Source organism: Gossypium hirsutum, chromosome A11, assembly GCF_007990345.1.
Source record: "Gossypium hirsutum isolate 1008001.06 chromosome A11, Gossypium_hirsutum_v2.1, whole genome shotgun sequence".
Lineage (NCBI taxonomy): Eukaryota > Viridiplantae > Streptophyta > Magnoliopsida > Malvales > Malvaceae > Gossypium > Gossypium hirsutum.
This window is the reverse complement of record NC_053434.1, coordinates 122,334,054-122,347,503: the sequence shown is the minus strand read 5'-3', so window position 1 is coordinate 122,347,503 and position 13,450 is coordinate 122,334,054. Positions and strand designations below refer to the sequence as shown.

At 27.0% G+C, this 13,450-nt stretch overlaps 1 protein-coding gene across 2 annotated transcripts; it reads right to left on the bottom strand.

Annotated features, from left to right (window-relative positions):
- Positions 1–9,208: 9,208 nt before the first annotated feature.
- Positions 9,209–12,819, bottom strand: LOC107923210 (transcription factor MYB92). Of its 2 annotated transcripts, none has more exons than XM_016853429.2 (4): positions 12,645–12,819; positions 12,307–12,562; positions 10,367–10,927; positions 9,209–9,673 (listed from the first exon to the last, which is right to left on the bottom strand). In XM_016853429.2, exons 2-4 carry the CDS (start codon positions 12,558–12,560, stop codon positions 9,640–9,642), a joined length of 849 nt encoding a protein of 282 aa, XP_016708918.1. In that variant the 5' UTR covers positions 12,561–12,562; positions 12,645–12,819; the 3' UTR covers positions 9,209–9,639. The 2 variants fall into 2 exon arrangements, with proteins under 2 accessions (XP_016708918.1, XP_016708917.1); XM_016853428.2 differs by having other exon boundaries at positions 9,209–9,677; positions 12,645–12,807.
- Between the last annotated feature and the right edge of the window lie 631 nt (positions 12,820–13,450).

Below are 13,450 nucleotides of genomic sequence, written 5' to 3'. Positions count from 1 at the left end.
CATCTTCCTCATTACTATAAACCAAGTTTGCATTAGCCAAAGAAAAGAAGAAACTATTTCATCTCCAATCAAATCCAAACCAGGTAATTATATATAGATATTAATGTCTTTTATAATAAAAAATATATATTTTTGAGTTTGGACTGAATTGAAAAAATATGCATTACGGGTAAAATTTGTTGAATTTTTTTAGAAATAGAACCAACTTGATAGGATGTGTAAAGTGTTAAGGGCTAAATTTGTTATTATTCCAATCAAAAGACTACCACATCAACATCTTATTCAATGGCCAATGCATTTTAATAGGAGGGCGACTAAAAATGACAATTAATTTAATAAAAGTGACAAAATTTAAAAAAAAAAGTCAGAAACTAAAATAAGAATGCATTAAAACTTGCAAAATTTGTGATTAAATTGTATATATTATTAAATTGTTTCTCACATTCTTCATAAGAGAACTGTGTTTAATGAGTATTACATGTCTTACCAAACTTAATTTAATTTAATTTTCCTTTTTCCCTAAGCTAAAGGGACCTTTTATTTATCTACTAATGAAGAAATTCTCTTCCCACAAGAAAACAGAAAAAAGGGACTTCTCTTCAATTATTTTCCAAATATGTGAACATTGGATTTATTGAATTGTTTATTATAATAACAATGTTTTTACTTAATTTTTTTATGTAATATATATTAATATAAATAATATTTTAGGTCAAATTTCAGTTTAAAAATTTACATGCATATTCAACACAATTATATCGATAAATTAAACGGTTGAATTATTAAAATTTAAATCAAATAAAAAATTATAAAAAAATATGTAAAATTAATCGCTCATCATTTTACACAATATATATGTTTGTATTATTTTTATTCAACTCAAAGAAAAATCTATAGATGAAATATTTTTGTTTCAGAATTTCCTCTGAACATATATATATATATGGTGAATTACAACAATAGGATAAATTTTGAACAATAAACACGACTAACGCGACTTTAACCCAAGTCACACTTGAGACGGTGAACATTATATATATATATATATATATAATTATTTCATAGTTACTAACAACACAATATGTTGTTTGATAAAATGAAAAGTTAAGTGTTGAACTAAATTTAACAAATACTAATTTTGAATTATTATATTAATAAAGTCTGTGTTAAATCTAGAAATATCATAAATCAAAAAATAAATATTTTTAACAATATCCGAACTAATAATAACAATAAGGCATAATGACATATTTTGTCTGCCAATTTTATATAATAATAAAAAGTCATTTTAACTCTCGATTTAATTTTTCATCTTTTTTAATCTTTAAATTTATATTTTTTTATCTCATCACCTTAAAATAAATAGAAAAAATTAACCAATTTTCAACCACATTTTCATAAACAACCCAAATTCATCCACAACATTTTCAATCTAGGAAGCAAAGATTTTTATTTTTTTCTCCTAAACAACCACTTGAAGTGGAAAGACAATTATGAATTACATAAATGATAGGAAGATATTTATTGCTTGTTGAAGTGTCTAAAAAGGATTTGAATTTAAATTAAATTCGATTTGATTTGTTTGAATAATTAAAAATAAAAGTCATTACGAAATTTATAAAATATTATTTAATTAATTAATTTTATCTTTTTAATCATTAATTAATTAACATAAAAATAAAAACATCTAAAATTTAAAATAATCAATTGACCAAATTAACAGTTAAATTAACGATCTAAGTGACAAAAGATTTTATTGATATAACGTTGATAGTTTAAATATGATCAATATCAGGTCCATGAATATTTTAGTTTATCACATTTCAATATAGTGCCGTCAATATATCAAAGCACCGGCAAAACATTGTAGCAAATGTCTCATATTATTTTTGTAATTAATTATTATTTTATATTATCTATGGACCTGATATGTAAATTATTTTTCAAATATCAAGTCTTAAATATTTTAATTTATTTCATTTCAATTTAGTGCCATCAATATATAGAGTAACACCGTAGCAAATGCCTTATATTATTTTCGTAATTAATTATTATTTTTAAATTATTTACGTATAAAAACCGTATTTTTTTATTTCATATTCTTAATGTAAAAGACCTTCGCACAAAATATTAATTTTGAATTTATATATTTCTAACTTAAATCTGGAAGCCAATATGTTTCCACTTTTCCACCCACAATTAATGCTAATAAACTGTGTCGCCTCGATGAACTCGCCGAAACCCCACGATTGCAGCTGCTTAGTCCTCACGTCAGCCAATCATTGTATTAGATAAATACGTGTCAAAGCTTGTCATACTATTTAAACCCACTTTTCCCAATTACTCATCATGGGCAGCTTATGAACAACCTTTTTGGGGTTTTTTTTTTTCCTCTCTTCAATTTGTAATGTGTTGTTTTCATTTCCACGTAAGCTGTTATGTAAATATTTTCATCGAATCTTATAAAATTAAGATCTTGTTGAATAGAGGTTTGTTTATTTATGGTAATTGTAAAAATAATAATAGCAGTAAAATTAAATATTTTATAAAAAAAATGAAACGCATTACATTAAAGATTAATGTTTATTTAAAACATTTTTTGTGTGATTTGTTTTTATTATTATTTATATTAAAGTCTAATCTTGTACGTGATATCATTATTTTATCTTGACAAAATTCTTCAATGATTGATCTCTAGTCGTTGGCTTAATCTTGGTAATTTCCATGGTTGCACCATTATACAATTGTTACACCCCTATCAAATATATGAGTTGTGGCAAGCTGTCAGATACTATATATGTGTGGTGTTTTGCAAATCCTTGATGAGTTGAGATAGGTCTGTTTTTTATATTTTTGAGGTTTTAGGTAAAATAATAAAGAGAGGTTTTAAGATCTTTAAAAGTTGGCGAAATATTTTTTTAGGTCCCTTGAAAGACATTAAAAAAAATTTTGGGCCCTTAAAAGTTAGATTTGTTTTAGTCCTTTAAAAGTTGGTAAACTTTTTTTTGACCTTTAAAAGTTTTAAAAAAATATTTTGAAAAACAATATTTTGAGCCCTTTTCAGTCTTGGGCATTGGACGGTCACACCTCTAGATGACCCTTAGGTTGGGTCTGAGTTGAGACCATTTGTGAAGGACAACATGTAGATAATCCTTCATTAATCCTTGGTGAGTTAACTTAAAAAACAATTTGTTATGAAGTTTTTGCTAGAGTCACTGGACATAATTGTCTCATACGATTCCAAAAATAGATACATCAGATAGTACACATTGATGACAACTAGTAACGACATTGATACATGATCAACCTAGATATTTGTGTAGTTACACTATATGAATCACCACGTAGCACTAGAGCATAAACAATGATCTATCATATGAGCTAGAGAGCACAAGGGATCAGGGATCAACTCCTCCCCCTAACAACTTTTAGACAACAACCCTAGAGCATCCTTCTTCTCTCTTCCCTTCTTTTCCTCTTATTTCACCTCTTTCTTAGCACCGATTCTTCACTTATTACAGGTGAACTGACAGTCCTCTTCACCATCTTCTCCTCCCATTCGATAACCCATATCAATATTTATATATTTTTATCACATCTCAATTAAAATTCAAGGTTTTATATTTATATAAATATTAATATATTAATAATTCAATTTTATTAAATTTAAATTTCACATATATTTATATCGTATTCATATTATCTTATTAATAATAATTTAATTATTTGTTTATAATATATAAATTCACCTTTCATTTGTATTCTACAAAATAAAAATGTAAACACCGACATTTTTCTAACAAATCAAACTCAACGATGATACCCTTAAATCACGAACACAAGATTTTGAATAGGTTAATTGTGATTTTAGTCCTTTTAATATGTTAAAATTTCCAAATTAATATATTTTTACATGAGTGCATCCAAATCGATACCATATATAGTCGTTGTAGTCAAAGTGATAGATATAAAATTTATTTGAGAATAGATTTAAACGTTCAATTAGTTTATAACCCCTAAAATGGTAAAATTTTAATTTAGGCCCTTTATAAATTATAAAATTTTAAATTAGTAACTGTAAAATTATACTTTGCCCCCCTAAAATGATAAAAAATTGATTTAACCCTTTAAAAATTACAAAGATATAAGATATTAAAATGATGAAATTATATTTTTTTATAGTAAAATTATACAATTTAATTCCGCCCCTAAAAAAATTTCAGACTCCGCCATTGCTTATAGATATAAATTGGTTAATCATCGATAGTTAGTTTTCTATATTATCAATTTGAACTTATTGTAAATATTATAAAGAAAAAGAAAAAAAATGCCAAAAGAAAATCTTTAAAATTGACACTTTAGAGGGACCAACATCATTATTAAACCATACTACATACTGAAATTAAAGCGATAAGAAAATGTTGGGTAGAAGTTAAGGGTGTAATCGAATTGAATACGACTAATCGCAACAGCTCAGCTCAAAATTCGAGAATTTAATGGAATATTAAATTATAAGTTCAAGTTTGGCTCGAGATTGAATCGAGCTATTCAAATTTAATACTGATTAAATTTAAGTTCAAGTTCTTTTATTATTAAAGTCATTAATTTAACTGTTAAAAGATGCATCAAAATCTTATATAACAAATTTTAAATTAAAAATTAAAAAAAAAGAATGTTATCACGTAACTTTTAAGAGTAAAAACTACAAATAAAGCAAATCTGGAAAAAAGAAGAAGATAAAAAACAATAAAACTGTTGTAAAAACTTCGAAAACCTTAAAATTAAGATTTTAAAAAAACCCATTTTTACAATAATCATTTTTCTTAAAATTTTTATTTTAAATTATGTTATATAAGATTTAGCATGTCATTTAACAATTAAATTAACGATTTGAGCAATAGAATGACCTAATAGATATAATCTTGAAGGTGTGGAGATGTAATTAAAATCATTTGAAATTTAAGGATCAATTTGAAATGAGAGTAATAGTTTGAGGATGTATTGCGCTAGGGGCAACCATTCGATTTTCCGACAGGTTCAATTAGTTTTCTTATTAAACCGATTTAATAAATTATAATTTATAAAAATCAACTCGGTCGAATTACATCTCAAAAATCGACGTAACTGAACCAACTTTAGATCTATCAGTTCGGTCTTAATCGACTTAGGCTATTGAACTTAAATAAATTATATTTATTTTATGAATTATAAATTATAGATCCATTTTAAATAATTAAGAAATTAAATTATGTTGTTTTTTCAATCGGTCAACTTAAAAATTTAAAGAAAAAACGGATAACCAACCTAAATAACCAACAAAACCAACTTATAACCGAAAAAATACTGACCAAACCATTCAAACAGAAATGGACTAAATTAATTGGATAAAATTTCTTAGTTTTAATTGAAAATTGGTCTCCCCAATGGGTTTCCGATGGGACACTCTCACCCTATTGAACTCTTCACTTCTTCAAACAATTTTAAGTACTCATATTCTCATTGGAGTAAAGAAACAAAACTTCAACCGAGAACAATACTGAATTGTACTATTGAGGAAACACAAGCCACTTAAAAAAGGGAGACAAAGATCAATCCCCATCACCTGTCTGTAATTTATTTTTTGGCCATAAATTTTCCTAGTAGTAGAATCACATGTTTTCACAGGCTTTCATTTTGTCATCTTCGATAAGCTTGAAATATTTTTCCAGTACATTTTTAGTCTATTTTTGTGGCCAACTCTTTTACTTGAAAAGGGATGGTAATGAATAATTTCCCCATTTATATATGGATAACTTTTATTCATTTTCAGACAGACAAAGATGAAGCTCATGGCCACTGGTTTCATGGCAATATCTTGGAATGTACCGATATTTTATGCAACCCAATTGTGTGCGTTTTTATGATTAAAATACCCCTTTTAATCTCTTTCTATTTCGAGATTAAATATATTGGTCCTTCTCGTTAATTTCAGAAGTCAAACGACTAGGGGTGAGATTAGAGGGGGGCAAACAAGGGTTTGGTCTGTCAAAATGAAAAATCGACTCCTTAGTTTCTTCAGAAATTGCAAAGTTTTAAATTATTTTAATATAAAATCAGGGGTGTAATTAGGGGGTATGTAGGGGTTCTGGACTCCTAAATGGAAGCTTTAAAATTTTATATTAATAAAGATAAAATTATATTTTGGTCCCTTTTTAAAATGATAAAATGTTGATTTAATCCTTTAAAATTTATAAAGATGTAGGCTATTAAAATGGTAATATTGCATTTTTACTATCGTAAAAATTATAATTTAATTTCAACCCTCCCTAAAATTTTTTTGGCTTTGCGCCTAGGTAAAATTCTATTTTGACCCCTCTTAAAATTTTAAATTTAATTTATGACCTCTTCAAAAATGAAAATTTCATAGTTTAATCCCTTGAAAAATTGTGAAATTTTACATTTTTAGCTCTCTCAAAGGTTTTTAATTCAAATTCAACCCTTCTAGAAAAAAAATTCTGCATTTGCCCCTTGAGCTTTTCATCAATTGTAGATGTGTTTTATTGGTATAATAATAAAGTTAGCTATAAAAGTTTATACATTTTATCAATTTAGTCTTGATTCAACAACTTTAACTCATACTATTTATACATTCTGTCAATATTTATGCAAAATATATAAACATTTATACATTCTATTAATATTTACGCAAAATATGTACACATTCTCTCATACCATTTATACAAGAAAGTTATTATAGAGACTAATTTACCTATTTTTTAGTAAAGGATTAAAATATACTCTGACTCCTATTATAGAGACTTCCACGATACTTTTATCATAATAAACTTAAGTACAATCGTACTAATATTAGTCCATTAATTTAAAAAATTACTAACAAAAATAAACTATGCAAAACATAATAAAACACAAAAAAAAAATAACAAAAACATGCTTCGCATACATGAATGCGTAAAAAAATTTCTATATGATAAAATAAAAACTATAAATATATAATCCTCTATATTAGAATTATATTGTATAAAAATTATAATATAAATATATATTGTTTTAAAATAAAAAAAAATAACAGAAAACATATCTTAAAAAGCATTTGTTTTCCCTTTTTTTTTTCATCTTGATTAAAGAAAATAATTAAAAATTACACAACATTTAACGTAATTTTAGGCAATTCTAGGGGCTGGCAGGGGCCCTGGCCCCCTTAACATAGAAAAATACTATTTATGCCCTTAATTTTTTTTAAAATTTTAAATTAGTAAATGTAAAATTGTATTTTGGCCCCACTTAAAATTATAAAAATTTAATTTAATCATTTAAAAATTATAAAGATATAGACTATAAAAAATTAAAAATTCATTCGGCCCCCTAAAAAATTGTTCTAGCTTCACCCCTGCACAATCTATATTTATTTCTTAAAGCAATTTTAATGACACATTAGCTTTTTATTTATTGTTAAGAGATTATATATCTTTCAGTATCTTAAAATATTTGAATCTCATATATATATATGAAAAAAGTTATTTATAAATAGTATAAAAGTATCGGTTGAATCTTAACTTGATTGGCATGAACATTGTTGTCAATGTAGGAGGATGTAGGTTTGAGTGCGCTGAAACGCATTATCCTCCTATTTATGGGTCGAGGATGTACTATAGGAAATTCTAGATATTATGTCAAAAAGAGCAGATGTGATGAAAACCTATAACAAGATTAATAAAAAAAATAGTATAAAAGAGTAGTGGTTAAAATCTTTTGTTGACAACTCAACAATTAAAGTTCAAATCCTGTTAATGTAATTTCCTCTATTGTAAATTATATTTTAAAATAAAATAAAATAAAAATTATCTTTAAAATATTAAATATATTATTCAAGTTAGATCATTTTTTTTCATATTACCACTCAAATTCAGATCACATTAAAAATAACTTTCCTTATCATTTTCTATTCTTGCATTTAGGGTAAACTATAAAAATAGTCATTTTTGTTTGACTCAGATTACTTTTTAGTCACTTATGTTTGGAATGTTACATTTTACGTTATTGTTTTGTTACGAAGTGGTTACCTGTCGTTAAGTTTCGTTACCTCCCTAACGGCAATCCTACGTGACAATCCAAATGAGTTTTAAATGCCAATTTGATTGTCCAATTGGGACGAGAATAGGTCTTTAATTAAATAAATTTAATTAATTGAAAATTTTAAATTAATTATACATTGAACTGGAAAAGAAAAACCATTTGTCTCCTTTTTCTTTTCCATTTTAACTGAAAAACTATTATCATCCCAATTGAACATCCAAGTTGGCAATCTAAAACCCATTTTGATTGTCGCATAAGATTGCCTTTAGGGAGGTAATGAAGCTTAACGTCAGAGTGGCTATTTCGTAACAAAATGATAACGTAGGTGACTAAAACGTAACATTTCAAACATAAGTGACTAAAATGTAATATAAGATAAACAAAACTAGATATTTTTATAATTTTCCACTTTATTTATATATTTTGAGTTTTTAATAATAAAAAAACCCCGTGACCCTCTTAATTAACTCATCAATAAGAATTAATGGCTAAGGTTAGCTGTCATCAAGCAAATTCCCTAAATCTCTAATTGGATAGAAGGAAAGAAGTACCTCAAAAAGTCCAATCAAGTTGAAAATTGACCTAAGAATAGTATTTTATATTCCTTTATAATATAAACAGCTAATTACACTACAATCCTTAAGCTTTAAAGCATTTTAATCATTTTTCAAACCATCAAGGTTGTATTAATAATATTCTTTCATTACTTAAAAAACCTGCTCAATCAAGGGATGTACTTAGAATATTTTAAAGCTTAAAGACCGGTTTAGAATAAAAGTGTCATAATTTAAAAACGTATGGTACAATTAACTCTAAAATAAATAAAAACCCAAACGTAGCATGGCTTGAATCTAAAATACTATAAGTTTTAACCCTTAAGCTTTTCCACTTTATTCGATTCTTACATAAAATTTTACATCAAAATATTCTACACTCACATGTAAGTATCCCACAATCTAATATATATAAATCCAAGTTGATATTACACAAACTAACTTATTATAATTTTTATCTCTGTATTATACTCAAATTGAGGTTTTAATCTCTCTACTTTAATTTTTTATAATTTGATCTTTCTATTATATATTATTGTTATGCTTTAGTCCGAATCACTATGATTGATGATGTGATTTTAAAACTCCAAACCATGAGGTTGGGATGATTATTTTAAATGAAATATTAACATAAATACTTATTTGATAATCATAATTCCATTTTTCAAATGAAATACAAAAATTTGAATTTTAAAAAAAAATCACATCAATTGATTTAAGGAACTTTTTAATTGTATTAGTGATTTCGACTAAAGCATAAGGATCAAATTATAAAAAATTAAAATATATAGATTAGATGTTTAAGTTGAGTATAATACGTGGATGAAAATCAAAATTTAAACCTATGTTCCTCCAATTTACATCTAATGAGATACCAATTCTTAACTGATGATGCTAGGTTTTCGACAAGTTATTAGACCAAACTCTTGATATATATATGTATGTATACATACATACAATTTATTTATTTATTTATATATACGTATGTATTTATTCAATCCCACAGCTCCACTTAACTAAGAGATAGGCCATGACTGAGATGATGCCTGGCTGCAATTCAAGAAAAGAAAGAAGTTATGGATCATAAATAAATAAACCAACAAAATGTATTTTTGTTGAGGGTATTCTATTTTGGGGAGAGTCTTTGAATTATCATAGGTTAAACTCTTAATAATATTTTATGGGAAGTCTTGGAAGTACCTAATTTAATAGTAGATTTATTTATGGGTTAGATTATTCGTTAAAAATTAAAGTTTCAAATTAAATTTAAGGGTGTTTGGCCAAAAACATTAGGTTCAGAAAATGTGCTTAAACAAAAAATTATACTCATTTTAAAATATAGGTCAGGCTTGAGTAAGTATGTCGTGTTGAGCTTAGTTAAGCATAAAATGTATTAATATCATGCTTAAACCTAACCTAGCCTACAATGACCTATATGCTATAAATAAGAGGTTTGAACCCTAGTAGACGCATGACGATATTTGAGTTAATCATTTACAAATATGAGTGGGTTTGGGTAAAATTTTATACTCATATAAGTATAAAGTGTATTAATATCATATTTAAATCTGATCTAAACTCGTACTATACCTCCCATACTATAGGTCAAGGCTTGAAACCCTACTAGACTAGCAAGGATACTTCCAAAACTTCACTTCACTTGAAAGAAAAAGTAAGCGGTGTGCATTAAAGCCAAAAAACAGAACAAAGAAAAAAAAAAAAAAGAGGTATATACATACTCTATAATATCCCTCCAATAAGGTTCACTTGCTTCACCACCATCCATAAAATCATCCCATTCTTGAAAGGTAGTTGAAGAAGGGTTAGTGATGTTGTTGGTTTCATGGTGATCATCAACAATAGTGGGTCTAGGAGCCATTGGAGGAATAGGCTGGGGAGTAGTATCCAAATTTGGAACATTAACAGGCAGTGACTCTGAAGAAGAACCAAATTGATATTCATTGCTAGTGGAACAAGCTTTTGTTGGGTCTTGAGAAGCCATTGTTGTTGGGGTACTAGCTAGAGCTTGAAGCATGTTATGAGACAAATGGAGTGATTTAGCAAGTGTTGCAACAGCATCTGATTGTAACATGAGGGCATTGATGATGTCTAATGGATTGTTAATGAGGTTACTAAAGCTAGCAGCGGCAAGCAACTGGTGTAACCTGGGATCAGTTAATGGTTCGTGAGTTATTGGATCGATCCCCATTTGTATAAGCTTCCTCTTCAAACGTGAGTTCCATAGATTTTTAACCTCGTTATCTGTTCTTCCAGGGAGATGTCTTGCTATTGCAGACCACCTTTAAATGTTAAAAAAATCATATATAGCATTTAGAAATAACATATTTAAGATATGAATATCGTATTAATTGTATCTTTGCGTCAGACGTAACATCAACTCAAATATACGCATGAACTGTTTTGAAAATGATGTAATAAGTATATATATGTGTTTATAATTTGATTAGTGATTTTTAGATCTGAAATAATATTTAAGGTTTAAATTGACCGCTAATTATAAATAAAGGTGATGATGGGTTGGGGCGGATCAAGCCTCAAATATTTTAGGTTTGTTTTTTTAGGTTCGGCCCGTTTATATTAGAATTTTTTATATAAAAATAAATTTAAAAAATATAATACATCAAATACATTAAAAAAATATTTTTTAATAAATTGAAAATAAATTAGAAAAATTATTTATACTTAAATAAAACTAACATAGGTGCAATTTAGCAAGCAGATACTTCTAAAATAGTACCAAAATTAATAATAAAACAAGAGTTATACAACATCCAAAACAAAATAATAACAATATAATAGCAAAACGACACCAAAACAGTGACAAAACAACGGAAAAAAGTAACAGCTTTTTTTTTTTGCAAATTTGGGTCGAGTCAGGCCTGGGCCAAAGAAAATTTACTCGAAGCCTGACCTATTTAGAAAAAGAGTTTATTTTTTTACTCAAATCCTCTAACTTTTCAGGTGAGTCTTTGGGCTGGATTGACTGGCACATGATAGGTGTAGCTGTAAGGATTTAAATATACAATTAGGTGTGACATTAAAAGGGGAAGGCAAGAGCCCCTAAATGGAATATTCTCTATTTAGTCCCCTCATAAATAATGAAAAAAACTAGTCCTTTAATAAATGATAAAATTATGTTCTGACTTCTCAAAAATTTATAATTAAAATTTGACCCCTAAAAGAATTTCTAGATTTACCCCTAGATACAATACTAAAATTTTAAGGACTAAATTAGAATATTTTAAAGTTTAGAGATCAATTTAAAATTTAGAGATAATTTAAGAATGTTTAGTGCAATTAACCATTTTATACACGCATGCAGGGATAATGGATAGATAAGTGTAAAAAAAGGGAAGGTTATATTAGTTCTTAACTTCTTATACTATGTGTGGTTTTTAAATTTTATCCTTAAATTCTAATATGATCATTTTTAGTCCTTGTGTTTTTCTAATTTTAAAATTCCAATCGTTACCCAAATGGTAGCCGATAAATTACTGAATTCAACAACTAACATTTGAGGAAGAACTAAATATTCAAAATTTTAAAAATACAAAGACTAAACCGAATTGGAGCTTAGGGACTAAACTCACAACTCACATAAAATACGAGACTAGTAGTAAAATTAGACCCAAAAAAGTAATAAGTAAAGAGAGGTTACTTGTTGCCCATAAGTGCATGAAGATCAATGATGAGTTGCTCTTCTTCACTAGAGAAATTGCCTCTCTTAATATTAGGTCTCAAATAATTAGTCCATCGAAGCCTGCAACTTTTTCCACACCTGTTTAAACCAGCTAAAGCTGGTACTGATTTCCATTTGCTATGACCATGTTTCTGAATGTAATCTACAAGAATCCTGTCTTCCTCAGGTGTCCATGGCCCTTTTTTCAGGCCTTTTTTAGCATTGCCCTTCATCTCTGCAAAACACAAAAAGCTATCATATGATATGATCATCACAAAAAATGTTGCTCATTTACATTTGTTGAAAGCTTTTCAAACCTTTGAATTGGATTATGGGAGAAGAGAATAATGATGGGATGTAGTTCAAGTGCTGGAATTGTGAGAAAGTGGGGGGCTTCTGGCTTCTTTATATAGTGGATGTGTGTGTGTGTGTGTTCTTTTAGTGTTTATAGTTAATATGGTTATAATCTTTATAGGTATTTGATATTTCTTTTATGAGGAGATTTTAGTTTCATTTCTATGTGATGTCGTCCCTAAGAATGTGAGGGTTGATTCATCAAGTATTTTGCTAGTTAATTTTTTTTATGTCTAGAATTACTCATATTTCCTTATCAACCTATATAAATAGAAAGATAATATGTTTCAACGAACTCGAACCTACGTGCTCTTACATTACATCGGAAATTTAAGGTAAATTTCAAAATTATCTCAATAAAATAAAATTTATATTTATTATTTAAAAAAAGTTAGTTTATTGTTAACAAATAGAATATAATTTAAAATCTAATTCGATAGTATTCAAAATGAATTTAAAATTAAATAACTTTTATAATTTTCTAGTAAAAAAAATGTTATAAACATAAGGAAAATGTATAAATAATAAAAAAAGAAGTAATTTTGTCCCTATGATAAATTTTATCTTTTTACAGGAACGTTGCTTTTCATCATAATGATGAGTTAAATTACACTTTTTAAGTTCTATGGAGAGAATTCAAATTCAAATATCTAAAATGATATTGATTAGAGGAACTTTGACAATAATCTTTATAAATCGTAAAACGTAAACAGTGTTTCATGGTACCAAGTAAGGCATATGATGTACTTGCTAGTCACTAGATTGCATG